Here is a 19,596-nt window from a genome sequence, read left to right on the forward strand (position 1 = left end):
GGTCAAGAGGATTAAAAAGGTGTACAGTGTCCCAGAGACTGTAAGACCACCAAACAAGGCAAGCCAATGTGATACAGCCCTGGAGGAATGACTTAGTCTCAACTTTTGTTTCATCCGGCCACACAAGGGCAGTAAATGCTTTAAGACCCCCTCATAATGCCTCAGTTCCAGAAAGGCATTTTTCTAACTGGGTGGAGATTTTCACAGCCTCTGTTTATAAATGTGGGCCATCTAATCTCTCAGAGATCCCTGGTGGCCTTAGAATCTAACTAAGCCTCTTCAAGCTACTGCTGGCCCTTTACTTTGTGATGTGTAGCAAAGTATATGAGAGTGTGTGTAAGTAGACAGCTGGCAGCCTTCCCTGTGGGATGTGGAAAGAAGATTCTGCCTTTCCCCACCATGCCTTTTGGGAATTACTCATCCAAGAAATATTGTGTAAAAGCAGGCAGAGTGGAACAAGGATCCATTATACTTAACCCTCACTGCGAAATGCCAAGCTTGAGTTTACCCTCTGACCTTTCTGTTCACTCTGTTTGCATATGCTGAGTTAGTTGCTTTCATGCTTTTTGGTGTGAACGGGGCCTGTGCGTCGGAAATTATTATAAATGTAATCCCATCTGTTGGCCAAAGAAAGAAAATAAATTTCCAAACCTCCATAACTTTCTCTTTTGTGTAAATCACAGATGTGAGGCATTGTATTGATTTGATCATGGAACCAGGCAAGATTGGTAACAGATAAGTGTCGGCGAAAACTGAGGATTCACCAGGAAGCATTTGCTGAATTATAATTATGATAGCTACTATTTATTGAGTGTGTACATTATGCCAGGCACTGTGCATATTAATTTCTCCCCATTTTATAGGCAGAGGTAGTAATTACAAGATTACACACTGTTGAAACACATGCCTCCCTAAACTGAACACATGTTTAATTCTGAGTAAAATAAAAAATTACATAGGCAGTTAGGGGGATAAAGCCAGGTTTTGAATCTGTACTCTACCTACACCATAGCCTGTTCTTTCTACTATATTACTCTCCATGTCCTCCTTCTTATTATAAGTAGTAATAATATTATATTATCAGTATTAATGATAATGATATTAACATTTTATCTTGATGTTTAAACTATGCCAATGGACGTGAATGCGTACTGAATTCTGTAGCGAGATCTATCTCTGTAGGGCTAAGAACATTAAATTGAGAGTCAAAAATGCTTTCCAAACCCCATCCTAATTATGTTACTGTGGCCAGTTCTTTGCCCCTTGTCACAACAGTCTGAAGGATGAGACAGACAGTGAAGGGGGCCAACTACCTCTGTCCTTAGAACAACTCACTTTAGAGTGGGCCGAGAACCACTAAACACAGTGTGCAGGAAAGCGCCCGTGTAACTGTTCCCAGCCTTCGGCACAGTGGTGGATAAACAGGTTCAGGCGTCCCAGGGTGGCTAATCTGGCGTGCCTGACACTTTAAAGCAGAAAGGTATTTGCTCATGCATTGAACCAGGGAAGGTCTTGACAGAAAGGCATTTCCAGCCTTTTTGAAAAACTCCAACTCAACCTCTGTTGGACAATTCATTTGGGACCCGTTTCAATTCAGATGGTTATCCCTCCAAGTGATTATTTTTCCGTCTTGAGCCTTTCCAGGAATCCCAGCACAGGCAGGTTGCCAGAGGACACTGGCTACCCGGATGCTGCGGTGACATTCCATGTGAGCCAGCCAGCTTCCCGGGACGGCACAGCCCAGCTGCAGCCTCGGCCCTGTCCCCTCCTCTTTCGTGCCCTGACACGCAAGCCTGTCCTGTGCACAGACTTTCGCCATGTCCCCATGCAATGCACCCCACCCACGTGACAGATCTCGTGTTTCCAAGGGTGGCAAAACTCACTCAAAACAGCAGTATCACTGTCATTGTGTTGACTAGGAACGGTAATGGCAGAAGCCAAGAATCTAAGAAAAGCTTCACCGAAGGCTTGATGGAGGCTGTCTCTCCGTTGGCTGACAGTAGCAGCAAATAACAGAGCCCCATTTATGGATGAGGGAGACAGAAGTTTAGCTACATGCCAAGCGGAGAAGTTCAGTGCAAGGACCGCCAGCACAGCTGTGAGTCTTGAGGAATCCCCTCCAGCATCTCCCTCAGGGCCCTCAATCAACAGAATGACTCCGAGTCCGTTTCATGCGCTGGACTCAGAGCTCCATTGAGCCAGGAAGCACCCAAATGAGACTGTGCTCTTTCGCGTGGATTTAAATATTTTAATTATTGTAGTAAATTTAGTCGCCATTTTCATTGCTAAAAAAAAATCTATAGATGAACAGGACCCCAAAAACTTATTATTCATGGTCCTAATAATATAAAGAGTAGAACCTGTTTTCTCCTTTCTTCCCTCTTCCCACTAAAATCCCAGTGTCGCTGGTAGCAACCCATCCCCACCTTCCCAGCAAAGCCCTGGCTCAAAGGAAAGCCTTTTATGGTGTGAATCACTGCCACTGACCAAGGAGTCCTGCACCTTAGTGCAGACTTGAACTTGCTTTTTGTAAAGCTAGAGAAAGAGAGAGCTTCTATAGACACCACGTTAGCGTCCACAGTCCTCTACGTGCAGAATGCTGTCTCTGGGGTCTCACCCCTACTATAAGGTGGATCACAACTGGATGGGTAGCATTGAGCTTGGTGCTGGATGGTGCTGGTGGTCCCTGGCTCACTTGCCTTTGGAGTAAAAAATCCCCAACTCTCTTCCTTAGTCAAATCAGCCTGCAACACCACGCCAATTGGTCGGTGATTGGTGCTAGATATGGTGCCAGGGTTCCCTGAACATCTCCTCTCTTCTCTGTATGCATTCTGTTACTTTTCTACATGAAAAAAAATATAAAATAAAATAAAAAGGATAATTGTTCTTAGGCTGCCATCACCATAGTGGATCCCAATACACCAGTCTACTCTGCATCATGGGTGGGTAGAACAAGAAAGTGATTCCCAAAGTTAGTTCTCCCTCTGACTGTGAGGCCTCAGCCAAGCCTCCGAAAAATGGAGGTAAAAATATAAACCTCATGAGTTTGTTTTGAGGAGTAAATGAGATGTTTAAGTAGAGTTATTGGCATATATTAGATGATCGATAGATGGAAGCTATTTGTATTTGTTTCCTAGGACTGATGCTTTAAATTACCATAAATCTGGTAGCTTAAAACAGTGGAAACTTGGGCATTATGATAAATGAGATAAGTCAGACAGAGAAGGACAGATGCTGTAAGATATCATTTATATGTGGAATCTATAAAAAGCTAAACTTATAAAAACAGTAGAATGGTAGGGGCTGGGGATGGGGCAGTTGGAGAAGTATTTAAGGGTTACAAACTTAACAACTAGTGGGCAAATAAGTTCTGGAGATCTAATGCATGGCACAGTGATTATAGTCAACAAAAAATGTTCTAAACTTCACATTGCTAAGACTAGATCTTAATTATTCCCAACAAAAAAGAAATTATAGCTATGTGACAGGATCAGAGTGTAAGCTGACACTGCTGAAGTAGTCACATTGCAATATATGGATGTTATCAACTCAATACATTGTACCTCTCAAACCTACACACTGTCATGTGTCAATTATATCCCAATTTAAAAAAGAAAAGAAAAGAAAAGAAACTTGCTTCCTTACAGTTTTGGACACCAGAAGTCTGAAATTAAGGTGTCAACAGGGCTGCACTCCCTCCCAAGGCTGTAGTGGGGACGCTTTCCTTGACCCTTCCAGCTTCCGGTGGCTTCAGGCATTCCTTGACCACATAACTCTGTTCTCTCTGCCTCTGTCTTCACAGGGTGTTCTTGACTGTGTGTCTCCAATCTTTCTTTGCCTTTCTCTTATAACAACACTTGTCATTGGATTTAGGGCCCACGTGGATGATTCTGGATGTTCTCATCTCAAAATCCATAATTACATTCCCTTTCTAAAATTACAGTCACATTCACAGGTTCCAGATGGATGTATCTTTTAAGGGGCCACCATTTAATCCACTACCCCATCTGATAGATGCTACAAGTTAAGGTTTACATTTATCTATTCTTTATATCCTTAGGCACTTGTGTGGACTTGGTTCTAGCATGGATTACCAGCTGTCATTCCATTTCTCTTCTCATTTACCCTGTATGACAGGGGTGCCAAGTGGAGAAGAGAAACCTGAGTGTGTTGGGGTGAGGATATCAAACAGCCTATTTTGCAAAGTCATCCCAGGTTTTAGCTCACCTCCCAGGTGATTTCCTGCCTGAATGGACCTGGATAGGGCCCTCCATCCCCTTCAGAAACCACCTTATTTTAGACCCAGAGGCCTACCCAGCGAAGCTCCATGCTTAGGCACAGCAGGAAGAGCAAATAATCGGTTCTCATTGAAGATACAGCCAAAATGGAAATCGGAAAGTAGGCTAGGCTTAGAAGCAAGCTCCCTTGACACAGGATGGAATTACAGCCTCAGAATATCTGTGATGGGAAATATGTAGAAGTAAGTAGGAAATGTAAAAGAAACAAGGAAAGGGTCATCACCAGCAGTTACCTCAGACCATCAGCTGGAGACTCCAGATGCTCCTTCAACAGCGGGGGTGACACAGGGATCCCTACCTCACTCAGGCAGCCCAGCTCATTTTTAACAGTTGTGATTACTTCTGATCACACGCTCCAGCTTTTTCTGTACTTCCCCAGGCCGCACATCTTCAGTTGCCTCTGCTGTTACTTGCCTGCCTCGTGTCCAGACCTCTCGCTAACGGGATTGCTCCACCCTGGACATTCCTCATTTTGCCGGTGTCCCTTGCCTTAGTGCTTTGACTTTGACAATGCTGTTTATTGCTGCAGTAATTATTTCCTTATTCTGAACATTGTGCTTTTTTAAAATGAAGATTATAATTACTCCAGCTTTTTAGGCACCAAACTAAACTGTCGATCTATATTGACTGTAAAATCAAAATACAAAAAACAAAAAAAAACAAAAAAACAAAAAAAAAACCCTAAGCTCTCCTATTTGAACCATTCTACATTCTAAAGCCAGATCAGTAGCCATTTACTTTTATTCTCATTAATCTTAATGTTCTTGGTTTTGTGCCATCACTCCCAGGTCTGGGGATATATTTGAATTTTTGATTGCGATAATATATTAAGCATCCCTTCCAGTCTTCTGTTGCCTCTAAGTATGGCAACCAAAACACAAATAAAATGTTGACCAGAATAGAACGAAAAATAAGAGTTCTGGCATTCCATTTGCTCCACACAGACATTAAACAATTAAGGTCCGCCGTACATACTAGAAACAAAGAAAGTGATGAATGAACGCGTGATCCACTTCCTTTGGGACGTGCCTGTTCAGTCAGCCGTGAAAGTGTCTAATTATACTATCATCCGACCCACCTTTTTCCTGGAAATCTCAAGGATGTCGGAGTTGGGTTTATTTTTAACATCTAACCTAAATGCAGTGCCTTCTGCCAGCACACCCCATGGATCTTTCAGTTTTGTGTATAACAGGACAGAGAGGAGATTGGCATGTCAGGACTCAGAGAATCCTCTTCCATCAGGTCCGGATGTTCTGTCTCCTAAATGGTCATGTGATTTTTCCAGAACCGACACAAGCTCACCAGTCTGCATTTCTTTCTCTTTAAAACTGGAACCATGCCTCTGCTGTGCATACATGGCAGACCGTCATGGGTTTCACTCAAACTGAGAAACTCTCAGGATTGGATGAGCTCGACAGAGCAACCCAGTCACATGCCGTTCCATGGGAATGCATTTTTAGGACTATGTGTCTCAAGTTCTAGGAGTGTCTTCTATTCAGAGCAGTTGGTTGTTATTTACAGGACTTGGAGTCTGGGGATACGCTCCCAAATATCTCAGCACAGAAGCATCTTGTTTTCCTATCACTTCTGAAATAGTCTGAATCCATGGTAATGGGGGAAACATTTTTTAATTATAGAAAAGATGTGTGGTACTTCCTTTGTTAAAAGTTTGTTTTTCTTTCTGAAGAGGATTGAGTCATGTATAAAATGTGTGATAATGGACTTTGTGAAGTGTGTTTCCCTATACTTCTTGAAGGTAGAAAGAACCATAAGAAAAGGAGCATCTACTATTTAGAACTGTGTTAATCTAGGTGACACCAAAGTAAACGGCTTAGTTCTACCTAAATGTTCACTGCTTATCTCCAAGGCTCCATCAATTCTGTTTACACGTAGCAACTCGTTTGGATTCCCAGCACCTACCTCAGTGGATAGAGGCTAGAGATGTTTCCTCTGCTTAGGAACTTATGAGTAGAAATTTTAATCTTACCTGAGTTTCTGAAACCTTGCTGTGCATATGACTCACCTGGGGATCTTGTTAAAATGCAGATTCTGAATCAGGAGGCCTGGGTAGGACTTGAGATTCTACATTTCTACAGTGCTGGTATTGCCGGTCTGAGGACCACACTTTGAATAGCAAGGCCTTAGGCCACTGAGCTAAATTTTAAAATACTGACAGAGAGATAGATGCAAATGTAGATGTAAATATATTGAGGATGGATGTATTCAGAATAGTGATTATCAGGCAAACCATATATAGTAAACCCTAAATAAATCTATCCTAATTCATCTATTAAGTCCCTCTTCACTTTCCCTTTTCTAATAATATTTAAACAGTATGATCTACATCTGTGCTACTTTGATAACTACTTAGTATTTATGTAATTGTGTGTGACCCCATATGTTTGGAAGAAATCTTTTTGTTGTGGTAGGAAAATCCAAAGGTGGACTTCCGGGGGGCGGGGGTGGGGGGAGGAGGGGCGGGCGCTGGGGCGGAGCGGGGCGGGCGCTGAGCCGTTCGGTGTGTTTCAACCTTGAGAAGGTAATTAGGGACACAGAGGTCTTTTGTCTGCAGCTAGAAGGAGACCCCGAAGGCAAAACTCTCACTCTTACTTTTTTCTCTTCTTCCTTGTCTCTTCTTCTCTTTTTTTTCTACTGTACTTTTCCACCTTCATAATTTACCTCTCCCTTTTCAATCCTATGAAAAATCACCCGGTGTACCAAGGACCTGGTGGCATACTATGGCTCCCTCTGGTGGTTCACTGAGAATATAGCAAGACATAATCCCTACCCTCACGGTGTCTCTGGGTGCTGGGAGATACAGCCTACAGAGATTGATAATGAAGCACAGAGAAGGGGCGCATGCCCCAAAATTAGAGTCTCATCTCCTCCAAGCTGCACTGGTAAATAGGGGGATGGTCTTTCTAAATATAGGAAGAGGATGGGTTGAAATTTTTATCAGTCTGGCTCATGGTCCCTCCAGTTCTACAATATTTGTATCCTTGATTTATTATTATTATTATTATTATTATTATTATTATTATTATTATTATCTGGAAAAGATGTTTATCAGTGGATAACTTTTCAAAAGAATACATTTGAATTTGTGTGTTCAGGCCTAGTCTTAGTGGTCCATTAACAGAAGATCAGCCACAGAGATCTTTAGGGCCCGCTAAGCCAGTCTCTCTCAAATAAAGTGTAAATAAACCGAGGCACCACTAAGAATCAAGTCAGCATTCTTTTTCAAATTTACTAAAGCTGAGTTCTTTTGAAAAGTACCTTCAGAGGGGTTTTCTAGTTTTGTATATTGTGCATTCAGTCGTAGGGGCAGTTTTACATTTGCATTGCTAATGGACCTCTTTCTGAATGTGTTTGACATTTTGCTTGGCTTTGAAAGGACTTTTCCGCTGCTGCTTTTTCTTCCCTAGAGCTGCCTTGAGCTAATTAACCTATTCCCTTACTGGCTGGGCCTACTGTATGCAAATGTTCTCATTTCAGATTCTGACATACCACTCTTGCGTGAACATCCTTAATGAAATCCTGTGGGGTTTTATTAGATCAGTGCTACTATGGAGCCAGCAGGGGGCGTATTGGTTGGCTTTGAGTAGATCTACACGACTTCTTTGCTAGTTGGTGTGGGAATGTGGGAGCTTATAAAGTTCTTTCTTAAGGATGACTCTTGAAATCTAAAAGTGAAAGATCATTCTCAGTACTTTTTAAGCAGTGAAAAGGGGCAACTGTTGATGCGTCTATAGTTTAATTTTATTCTGTCACCGTTGTGAAAATAGCACTGTTGTCATGATTGATTCACAAGTACTGGGTGTAAGTTATGTGGTGCACTCCTTATAAGAGAAGGCTGTACAGAACGCAATTACCCTGGGACTTATAAAGGCTGTAGGTCGGGAGGTAAATAAAAGACATTTGTCCTTTGACACAGATAATTCTTAAGCATTAATATTTTAGAGCTTTTTACTTTCTTTTTTGTTTCTTTCCCAGTTTTTAAAGTATCCCTCGTCATATCTAATTATCGAAATGTCCTCTGATATTAAGGCACCAAATTTTTAAACCTCCGCCTTCAATATATACCAGATCACAGTCATTAAAGCTGTGGAACTTTCTCTTATGTCCTTTCATCATGGTGTTCGTTAGTGATGTTGAAGCAAAACCAAGAAAGGCCACTAAATTATAGGCCAAAAAAAAAATTACAGATTAAGGTCGGGAAGTGCAAACCGTGAAGGAGAGATGTGGGATAAATGTGTTGGAAGGGGAGTGGAGGAGCTACAGAGAAAAAAGGGGCCGTGTCGTAGTACAGATTTCGTTGTCGCTTCAGATAGGCAAAGATCAGATGCTCAAGATGACTTCTTGCGTTTGTTTTAAAATCGGATCCTAGGTTGTACTTCCCACAGCTGTACCTCACAGCTTCCCAGGATCACAGCACATGACAATGCGCATGTCTGCCGCTGCTGCCTATAGGGGCGCTTACACCTGCTTGTTAGCCTGGTTTCTGTAGGTTCTATTGATGTTCTGCCTCTTGCCAGGTGGGCATCTGTTTGCCCACTCTGTCAGGCTGACTCGAAATTCACTGGTTACTGAGAAACTGAGATATGTGTCCATAGGAACCAGCTCCAGGTTTACTATTTGTATGTTCAGGTGAAAACACACAGGTCTGATTGGTTTGAAAGTGGTTTCACCTCTAGGGTGATTGGCGCAATGGCCCTTTCCAAGGAGAAACGGGGGGCGGGGGGGGGTATGAAGAGAAAATTCAAAGACCACTTAGTAAGAAAAAGGCGGAATGAAGTAGGTGTATAGCCTTCATTAGGGAAAACTTCAACACATCTACATTTTTTTAAACTATAACCGTATTCATTTTTAACTGTCTCACAGTTTTCTTTTGGCTTTTCATTACCCTGTGAGTGGCTCTACTGGGAATTCTTTGGAAACTTGTAGAGAACAGGATTATTTATGGCTGGCTCTGCCGAGTTGGCTTGTGTTTGGGGGCGGGGGGTTAGTGTGTGTGCATGTGAGAGTGTGTATGTGTGTGTTAGGGAAGAGAGAATCATAGAGTCAGGGTGGATGTAGAGTCAGGTGGAATCTTTTGAGCAGTGGGTCTGATGGTTAGGGATTCAGAGATAACATGCTAAGTCAGTTCAGGGCTTTCACTCCTAACCTGCTCCTCCCCAGGGCCTGGCTCTGGGCCTGGCTCAGAGGGCAGGGCCCAGGTGACGTTCACTGATGTCATCTCCCTGTGGGCTTCATTCGATTTTCCAGTAAGGTAAGGAAGAGGCAAAGAATGGGACCAGGATTTCTGAAAAGGACACTTACAAAACGCATTGTCTGCCTTCTAAAAAGAAAAGAAAAAAGGAGAGAGGCTGTGAGAAACAAGTCTTAGGGGAGTGGTTAACTTCATAAAAAGGTATCTGCTTTAAGTTTTGACTTGCTCGATGTCTTAGTAATCTTCCCGAGGTGCGCTGTCTTGCCTGTTCAATGCTGGGGCTAGGATAGGGTTTTCGGAATTAAAGTTGAAACCGGAAGCCTAGTCTGAATCTGTGGAGGATGTTCTTCTCTGGTGCTGATATCTCGATTTCTTCCCCCCGCCCCCCCTTCTCTTTCTTCTCCCTTTCCTCTTACCCCCGTCACTGCCCTTTCTTTTCCCAGATTCCAGAGCTGCTGCTGGCGGATCGCACCCACGGGGAGATGATTCCTCATGAAGAGCCTGGATCCCCTACAGAAATCAAATGTGACTTTCCTTTTATCAGACTAAAATCAGAGCCAGCCAAACAGTGAAACAGTCACCGTGGAGGGGGGACGGCGAAAAATGAAATCCAACCAAGAGCGGAGCAACGAATGCCTGCCTCCCAAGAAGCGCGAGATCCCCGCCACCAGCCGGCCTTCCGAGGAGAAGGCCACGGTCCTGCCCAGCGACAACCACAGGGCAGAGGGCGTGGCATGGCTCCCAGGCAACCCTGGTGGCCGAGGCCACGGGGGAGGGAGGCATGGCCCGGCAGGGACTTCAGTGGAGCTCGGTTTACAACAGGGAATAGGTTTACACAAAGCGCTGTCCACGGGGCTGGACTACTCCCCACCCAGCGCGCCCAGGTCTGTCCCGGCGACCACCACGCTGCCCACGGTGTACCCTCCCCCGCAGTCAGGGACTCCGGTGTCGCCCGTGCAGTACGCTCACCTGCCGCACACTTTCCAGTTCATTGGGTCCTCCCAGTACAGTGGGCCCTACGCAGGGTTCATCCCATCACAGCTGATCTCCCCAACGGCCAGTCCCGTCACCAGTGCAGTGGCCTCTGCCGCGGGAGCCACCACTCCAACCCAGCGCTCTCAACTGGAGGCCTATTCCACTCTGCTGGCCAACATGGGCAGTCTGAGCCAAGCCTCGGGACACAAGGCTGAGCAGCAGCAGCAGCAGCAGCAGCAGCAGCACTTAGGCAGGACTCCGGGGCTCATGGCGCCAGGGTCCCCACCACCCCCACAGCAGAACCAGTACGTCCACATTTCCAGCTCTCCGCAGAATGCCGGGCGCACGGCCTCTCCTCCGGCCATCCCCGTCCACCTCCACCCCCACCAGACGATGATCCCACACCCGCTCACCCTGGGGCCCTCCCCCCAGGTCGTAGTGCAATACACCGACTCTGGCAGCCACTTCGTGACTCGGGAAGCCACCAAGAAAGCCGAGAGCAGCAGGCTGCAGCAGGCCATGCAGGCCAAGGAGATCCTCAACGGGGAGATGGAGAAGGGGCGGAGGTACGGGGCTCCCACCTCGGCAGACCTGGGCCTGGCGAAGGCCAGCAGCAAGTCAGCCCCTCACCCGTATGAGTCCAGACACGTGGTCGTCCACCCCAGCCCCGCCGACTACGGGGGCCGGGACTCGTCTGGGGTCCGGGCCTCTGTGATGGTCCTGCCCAACAGCAGCACGCCCACAGCTGACTTGGAAGTGCAGCAGGTCACACACCGAGAGGCCTCCCCCTCCACCCTCAACGACAAAAGTGGCCTGCATTTAGGGAAGCCCGGGCACCGATCCTACGGGCTCTCACCGCAACAGGCTCTGGGCCCCGAAGGCGTGAAGGCTGCCACCGTTGCCACGCTGTCACCCCACACGGTCATTCAGACCACACATAGTGCTTCAGAGCCACTCCCAGTTGGACTGCCCGCCACGGCCTTCTACGCGGGGACTCAGCCACCTGTCATCGGCTACCTGAGCAGCCAGCAGCAAGCAATCACATACGCTGGCAGCCTGCCCCAGCACCTGGTCATCCCCGGAACCCAGCCCCTGCTCATCCCGGTCGGCAGTGCTGACGTGGAGGGGTCGGGAGCGGCCTCTGCGATAGTCACGTCGGCGCCCCAGTTTGCAGCAGTGCCTCACACGTTCGTCACCACCGCCCTTCCCAAGAGCGAGAACTTCAGCCCAGAGGCCCTGGTCACCCAGGCCGCCTACCCAGCCATGGTGCAGGCCCAGATCCACCTGCCCGTGGTGCAGTCCGTGGCCTCGCCTGCGGCAGCACCTCCCACCCTGCCGCCCTACTTCATGAAAGGCTCCATCATCCAGTTGGCCAACGGGGAGCTGAAGAAGGTGGAGGACTTGAAAACGGAAGACTTCATCCAGAGCGCAGAGATCAGCAATGACCTGAAAATCGACTCCAGCACCGTGGAGAGGATTGAGGACAGCCACAGCCCGGGCGTTGCTGTGGTCCAGTTCGCCGTCGGGGAACACCGGGCACAGGTAAAGTTCACCCAGGTCACGCAGGCGGGGTGAGAACACCTCACCACACGCCTTCATTATTTCCTGGCAAAATGAGCTTCTTCCAGGAGGCAGACTCACTCATGCTCTGGGGAAAATTAAAGTTTTCATTTATACCTAGACTTGAGCCTCCAAATCTTTCCCAGCCAAGTTCTCTAAGGGAATTAAGCCCTGATGCCCTGCGACATCCGCTGTTTGGAGTGAACGAACTTCTCCGCATCTGGAGTGGGGTTAGTCAGGTACCATCTTCAGGACAATTTAAGAAAATCATCGCTTAAGTTATAATTTTGTTCTGTGGTTCCGATGGGAACCTGATTGACAAAGGCCGCAGAGTCTGAGGCCCTCCTGGGGGCATCCTGCCTTTCCCCACACCACCTCTCCCCATCAGGAAAGGACAGTGCTGGTCTGCTGAGGACATTAGAGAGATGCCCAGCGTCACCACATCCCATACCAACGTCTGGGTTTTAAAATGCAGGTTTTATTAGTTAGAACAGGTGAGGAGACAACAGCCATTAAAACATGGTCTATCATAATCAGGTCCTAGGAGGGGACACACGTCGTGGGGTGACGCGGGGAAGCACCAGTGTCAGGAGGCAGAGGGTGTAAGAAGACGATGTGGGCAGGAACCTTTCTCGTGGTTTCTGCGGGGAGGAATGGATGAGGCAGGGTAGGCAGGTTGAGGATTGGCTAGTTTGAATAATTCCAGTGGGCTCTGTTCCTACTTATCTGGTACCTGCCATGGGGTGATTAGGGCAGAGAGATGATGGCCTGGAGTCCGAGACCCTGGTAGAGGACATGGTTAAGGGTGTGGGTGGGTAATTTGCATATGAAGGTCACTCTCCCAGGAGAGTTGGTTGCCATCTCTAGGAATTAGCTAACCCTGAAAAAGGTAGTCCCTCCAGAGTCAGCAAAGCTCCCAGATGTCAGAACATCAGAACATAGAAAATAAAAGACATAGTTAAAACAATTCGAGAAGTCAGGGCTGTCCCAGGCATTCTCCTGGGCTTGTGGAAAATAGGAACCCCAAGGGTCAGATGCAGCCAAAGTGAGTCATGTCAAAAACTGGAACTATGATTAATTCTCTCCGGGCTCCTTCAATCCACCCTTTTCTCATCTCTTAAATCTCCCGAATGCATTTATTCCACAGCCCATTTGTATGAAACAGCAACTTCACTGCTCAGGTTGCTTGAGTGAGACAACCTTGGCCCCGAGGCAGGACCTTCCCTGGCGGTGTGGCCCACTCTGAAAACACTTCCACCAGGGGCTGGGAAATGCTCGGATGTGCCAGCGCCCCCTTCAGGTTTGAGTTGAGAAGGGTCATGACTTAGCACATAGTTGGGACCATCACAGAAATGAACAAAGAAGACAGTCTCGTTAATGATTTGAATTGTTTTAAGCGTATTTTTAAAAGATCAAGTGAGATGGGGCGGGAGGGAGGCAATTTTCCAAAGTGTTTTCCAGAACTGCCTGTGCATGAGCTGATGTGGGACCTTGCGCCACGTCAGGGGCCCTGCATTGCCAAGAGCTCTTAGCCCCAGATGCTTTTATTTTCATGGTGAGATGTCACTGTAGGCTTAGCATCTTCGGTAAGGCTCAAGATTTTTCAAAGTTCTGACTTAAAAAAAGAGCAAAAGTCAGTATTTTTTTTAAAAATGGCATCATTATTTAGAACTCGCTACCTATCTGTAGTTGCTGCTCGCTCCAACCTTCCTACCTAGATTGAGGTGAGTCCTAGTAGAAAAAGAGAGAATATGTTCTCTTTAGCAAAACTGTTTTTTAACAGACCCCATGGAAAACAAACAAGAATGAAAAGTAAACATGTTTTTCATGGTACCTTTTTTACTCCTTAAAGCGTTAGTGTGCACAGAGGTAGGCATGGAAAAGTTGTGATTTTTGAAATGCTGCTGGTTCCTTACCAGCATCCATTTCCACCTGAGAATAAAGAGCAGCTCTACCCGTGGGCTGCATCTCCAAGGCCCTGGCTTCCTCTCAGACCAGAGTTTACAGGCTTCTTTAGGTTTCAGATGGACCTGGCAGGTCTTAGAGAGGAAGCTCCTCTGTGTGTTTTGATACTTTGCAGAATGAATGCTTAAATGGTAGAGAAATTGGTTTCCAGGCCAAGTCTCCTTTCCTTCCTGTAGCCAGGCCACTAGTCTTTTCATTGATATCCAAGGTGCAAATTAGAAGGTAGAATATTTGTCACAGCCTGTTTGCAGGTCTGCAAGGATGGCCCCTGTGTGGTCATGCTGCCTGCTGGCAAGGGCTTCTGCAAAGAATGGCGAGAGGGCTGTGGTAGAAAAAAAGTGCAAGCCCGCCACCCCCACCCCACCCAACACACACACAACCAATGATTTGTCACTTCACCGAGAAGCCTATCAGAAACAGGCTGACATCATCCCAGCAAAAATACTTCACCAGCTGTGTTTGCCACAAGTGACGGGGAGCAGAGTCAGTGGAGAATCAGAGAGAGAAGGTGAGATGGGGAGAAGGGAAGAGAGAGAGAACTAATATCTGGATTTAATTTACATGCCAAGGATGGAGTGCTTCCCTCTGTAATCGCTGTCACTGCGAGGAGCTTTATCCCCTGGCCTGAAGAATCAGTCCATGTCTTCCCAACTGGTTAGAAATCACTAACACTTGTACCCACATGGAGATTAGTAATGTGTAAATTATTTAACTTAATTAGCAAGACCACGAATTTAATTAGGGAAATTGTGGGAGAAGGGCTGGGTTTTGCACAGCAAATGGCATTATGACCCTGGGCATAAATCCTACATGGAAGGAGAACCACAGGGAAGCTCGACCTCATAAAACCTACCGTGGGCATCCTGGTGAGGGCAAGTTGAGTAGCATCAACTACCAAAACCAAGGTGGGCCATGAAGGGAACTTTTACTGACCTCATGCTCATGATCTGCAGGTAGACCTAGAGGGAACTAAAGCCAGCCTGTATGTATAAAGTGGAGGGTTTTTAAAATTTTACTTTAGCCATTATTTTTAAGGCACTGAATTTCTAATTATTATTGTGGAAAGATCCCTCCAGTGTTTCTGGCTGAAGCTCCAGCTGAGGCAGTGTAGGAGAAAAATACTTTCCCATATTCATCACCATCTCTGTGGCTTTGCCATACCCAGTGCAGCATTTCTCTGCACCCCAGTTCCACCACCCAGGTACTGTGGGAGCTGCAAGGAGAAGTCCAGGCATTGTCCCTTCCAACTGTATGCTCCACAGGAAGCCTCTTTGCGGGCACTCCGCAGTCTTCTCCCTCTTCTGGTGAAAGACAGGCAACACCCCAGGCGGGAGAAGTCTCTGCTTCCCTCATGCTGTCCTCTCTCAGCCGTGGTGATTCTGGCTGAGGTCACCAACGGACAGCAGCAGCATTGCTGCTTTGGGCCTTACTTTGAAATATGATCCACTTAACATTCTCCAGGTTTGAGTCGGGAAGTCTGTGGAGAGTCCCAGAAAGAATCCAGAGCAATAAATAGCATGAACACTGACTCAAGAGGATGGGGCGTCACCTGCTTGGATGGGAAGCAGGTTAGATGGTAGGAAAATGCAGGCCTGGAGCCAAAAAGACCTAAGCCCGAGTCTCTCCTGCAGCAGTAGCACTGAGGCCTTTTGCAAGTCACTTGCAAATTACTGCACAAATAATTTGTGCAAATTATGCCTAAACCTTCCATTCTGGCTTATGAAACAGGAATAATGGGGGTGGTTGTAATAATTATAGAAAACGCATTCTACAGAACCAGCACAACACATAGCACGTAGTAGGACCTCGACAATGTTAGTTTCCCTTCCTTGCTTCACTTAGGTGACTTTGGCCCTGAGAAAGGAAGTAGTTAGCTTCTGAAAAATAAATATAAGGCTTCATGCTCTAAAAGGAGTTTATGGAAGGAGAGACAGTCTAGCAAAACCTAGGAAGAAGGCTGAAAATTTCCAATGAGCACAATAAGCCATTTTTACTCTGCCTGTATTCCTGCGGCATGTTCCCACGAACGGCCCAGAATCACCCCTACCGTGCATTCTGTGTTTCTCTGAGCATGAGCTGAACGGGAGGGATGGATTGGTGGTCCAGCCCTCCACACCTGTAAGAAGACTGGCAGAGACAGGCTCATAGGCCTTTCCTGTGTGCCCGCCAGGAGAGCCCCACCTAGGATGACCCCATCTGTGGCGCCTTTGGCTTCTGTCTGACAAACGATGTTCTTATCTGTGAGCTGTCTCCCCATCCGTCAGTCTCATGCTCCCCAGGCCTCAACTTTTCTGAAGAGTACACAAAATTCTTTGGTAAATTGTAGTAAGTTTTATTTGTAAAGTACTCTGGAGTGGCAGTTTTCCTGGACTACTTCTTTCCTAACTGCCGAGCTCCTTATGTTAGGGTTGTCTGTCACCTCCTAAAGCCTCCCGCAGTGACTGCTTCCCTTTACCTCCTTGGTGACGGCTTAATATTCAGTGCCATTTCCTTCTCTTGGCTTTCCTGGCATGCGTGCGTGCGTGTGTGTGTGTGTGTGTATGTGTGTGTACGTGTGTGTACACATGTCCACTCATACAGCATATCATAATGATGTGCTAACTGAACATTTACTGATGGCTTTTTTTTCATTCCACTATTTTTTAATTTGACTGCTGTGTTCTGTGAGTCATCAGTAGCAGCATTATGCACTTAATGGATTAGCTGGTACCTAAAAATAGCCAGAGCCCTCATGCAAGCAGCGCATAAGCCTGTTTAGTCCCTTAGCAGCCAAGGCAAACCAATGTGCCAACATTTCACATGTGGGACCTAGTAGAAATGAATCTAATGTATCCAAAAAGAGAGCGGCTGCCCTGTGCACAAAGCGGCCTGTGGTTGGTGACAATCCTCTTCTTGGTTCTAATGCAAGAAAGGCTCCAGTGGAGAAAGTGTCAAACCATGTGCGTGTGTGTGTACCTCTCCAAAAGAAAAAATGAAGAAGAAAAATGCTCTCCTTTAGGTCTTCTGTATTATAAGTCCCCCAACTAGGTGATCTTCCATGTGTTATTGAAGCAGATTTTCTTGGACCACTGTCATAACTTTATTGTTTAAAGTAGTTTTAGGTTTACAAAAAACATTAAACAGAAAGTACAGAGTTCCCAGTTTCCCATTATTAAAATCTTGCATGCGTGTAGTATATATGTTACAAATGAGGAGCCAATAATGATATGTTCTTATTTACTGAAGTCCACAGTTTACATTAGAGTTTACTCTTTGTCCTTTCTGTGCATTTTATTTTTTTAAGACAAGGAAACCCTTGGTTGACCTCACAGATTGCAAGGACCTTGTCAGCTTACAATCTCTTATTTTTTCATTTTTACACCTACAGCACCTGGTCTTCCTAGGTGGTCCCCCATCCAAGTACTAACCAGGCCTGACCCTGCTTAGCTTCCAAGGTCAGACGAGATTGGGCTTGTTCAGGGTAGCATGGCCGTAGATGCTTTCTGTGAATTTTGACAAATGTGTGATGCCATGTATCTAGCATTACAGTGTCATACAAAATAGTTTCACCACCCTAAAAATCCTATACACTTCACCTGTTCCTGCTCCCCACCCCATACACGCAGCCCCAAAGTCCTAGCAACCACTGATCTTTTGACATCTCTATAATTCTGCCTTTTCCTGAGTATCAGAGCTGGACTCGGACAGTATATAGCCTTTTCAGACTGGCCTCTTTCACTTGGCAATATTCATTTAAAGCTCCTCCATGTCTTTCTGTGGCTTCAATAGCTTATTTCTTTTTATCTCTGAATAATGTTGTTCTTTAAACCACACATTTTAAGACCTCCCCCAAGTGGGGAGGGCAAGTGGGATGGAATCTGTGTCCCTGAGAGCTTGCAGAGCAGGTCCTAACCAGGCCTCCCTGCAGGGGAGGTTCTGGGAGCCACTTGACAATGTATGAGAGGAGCTCAACTTGCCACTTGGGATTTGTGTTTGGAGGTGTCTCTGCACTAGGATGTGGGTTTACTGAACCTCCCCGAGACATTTCCAGCAAGGATTGAGTCAGAGTTAGTGTGAACATGATTAAATGTCCTAATCAGAAAACACAGATATCCTTAGAGTAACTCGACTAAAAAGTTGTGGTTGTTTTTATTAATGATTTCCAAACACTGGAGTAGATGAATCTCTTGCTTAGCCCCTACATCATTATTCCAGGGTTTTCTGCTGTTCTTGATGTTGAGAATGTAGTCATGAAAACTGATCTTCAAGGAAAGCAGATTGGCTTTTCTCTACAGGTAAATTAGGATCAAGAATTTCACTCACGGATGAAGTTAGGAATTTCCAACTTAATAATTTCACTGAAAGCGAGATTTTCACTGAAACCCAGCTTCAGAGAGATGTCATTGCTCTCGGATACAAACAGAATTGGTACATTTGGGATAGTATCAAGCAAAAATGTTTTGTAAAACAGATGCCCTTCACATTTGTGAAAACAAGAATTCTTGTTAAGGAAATGGGAGACAAATTTAAACAACAGACGTTTTGTTTCTTTATATCTTGTTTTTGCTGATATGTACATATGTGTGTGTATAGACATAGCACCAATCTAAGATTGAAATATACAATCAAACAGCATAAATATGTGTATATGTGTACAGTGTTTAGATACAATAGTTATTGACAAAGTAGTTAAAAGAATTTTATTGAACTTACACACAGTAGAGCCAAGAATGATCATAAAAGCCATTCATTAGCCAGACCAAGAAAGTGACATTGAATAAATAATTACCAGCCCAGACATGTTGCCTTACTGTCTCAGTACCTCCGCCCTGAATAGTAGTTGGAGGTGATCATTTTAGAAGCGTTGTTTTGGTGAGGACTGGGAGAGGAAGGGGTAGGCACATTTCTCACAGGAGCAGTAGTGAGCAAGTGGGTGTGTTTGCAGCAGTAGGTGCGGGGCAGGAAACAGCAGAGGAGGATGAGAGGTGATCTGCCCCTAAAAAGAGAAGTACTGGCTACGAGGCATCCAGAGATGAAAGGCAGAGGGGCCTCAAGCTGATGTAGGGACACAGACTATTCATGCTCACATTTCATCCTACAGACCGCTTAAAGTATTTGGGAAAGGATATATTTATGGGATACAAAAATGGGCTTTGTTAAGCTGCCAGGAGTTATGTAACATGCTGGGGTTTTATACGGCACTGCCCTCAGGAATATATGTTCATTGGGGTTTAATCAGAGACCTTCTGACCCCCCACGAGATTATAAAATGAATTAATGATTATTAGCACAGCTGAAATAGCAAAAAGGAACCTCAAGAGTAGAGAGAAAGGAACCGAAGTATGATTCCATGAAGTCATCATGAGCCCAGCATCTGAGTGAGGCTGCTATGGCTCAGCCCAAGAAGCTGCCTGTATGGGGTGACCCAGACCCGGGGAAGAAGCTGCTTCTCTCCCTGGGGAGGACTGTACACCCAATTTAGTCTTAGCTGGTGAAAAGAAACAAGGACAGGCAGAGCCTCTCAGCATCTAAACATTGACCTTTGTTGGCCAGTTGTACCAATGCAGTGTTTTTACAGATGGAAGGCAAACACGGGACTAGTTATTCTTT

At 45.8% G+C, this 19,596-nt stretch overlaps 1 protein-coding gene and 1 non-coding gene across 14 annotated transcripts in view; one reads left to right on the forward strand and one right to left on the reverse strand.

Moving 5' to 3' along the window:
* Positions 1-19,596, forward strand: part of ATXN1 (ataxin 1) — a 364,038-nt gene that overhangs the window by 330,491 nt on the left and 13,951 nt on the right. For all 13 annotated transcript variants that reach the window (XM_036236902.1, XM_036236901.1, XM_036236908.1 and 10 more), the window contains one exon: positions 9,951-12,024. In XM_036236902.1, the coding sequence (XP_036092795.1) occupies positions 10,111-12,024 (1,914 nt within the window). In that variant the 5' untranslated portion in view covers positions 9,951-10,110. The remainder of the gene's footprint in view (positions 1-9,950; positions 12,025-19,596) is intronic.
* LOC118606566 lies at positions 17,366-17,484 on the reverse strand. Its single transcript, XR_004952527.1, has one exon. It is a non-coding gene; the product is annotated as a 5S ribosomal RNA (ribosomal RNA).

This window comes from Rousettus aegyptiacus, unplaced genomic scaffold (assembly GCF_014176215.1).
Source record: "Rousettus aegyptiacus isolate mRouAeg1 unplaced genomic scaffold, mRouAeg1.p scaffold_m13_p_1, whole genome shotgun sequence".
In the NCBI taxonomy this organism is placed as follows: Eukaryota; Metazoa; Chordata; class Mammalia; order Chiroptera; family Pteropodidae; genus Rousettus; species Rousettus aegyptiacus.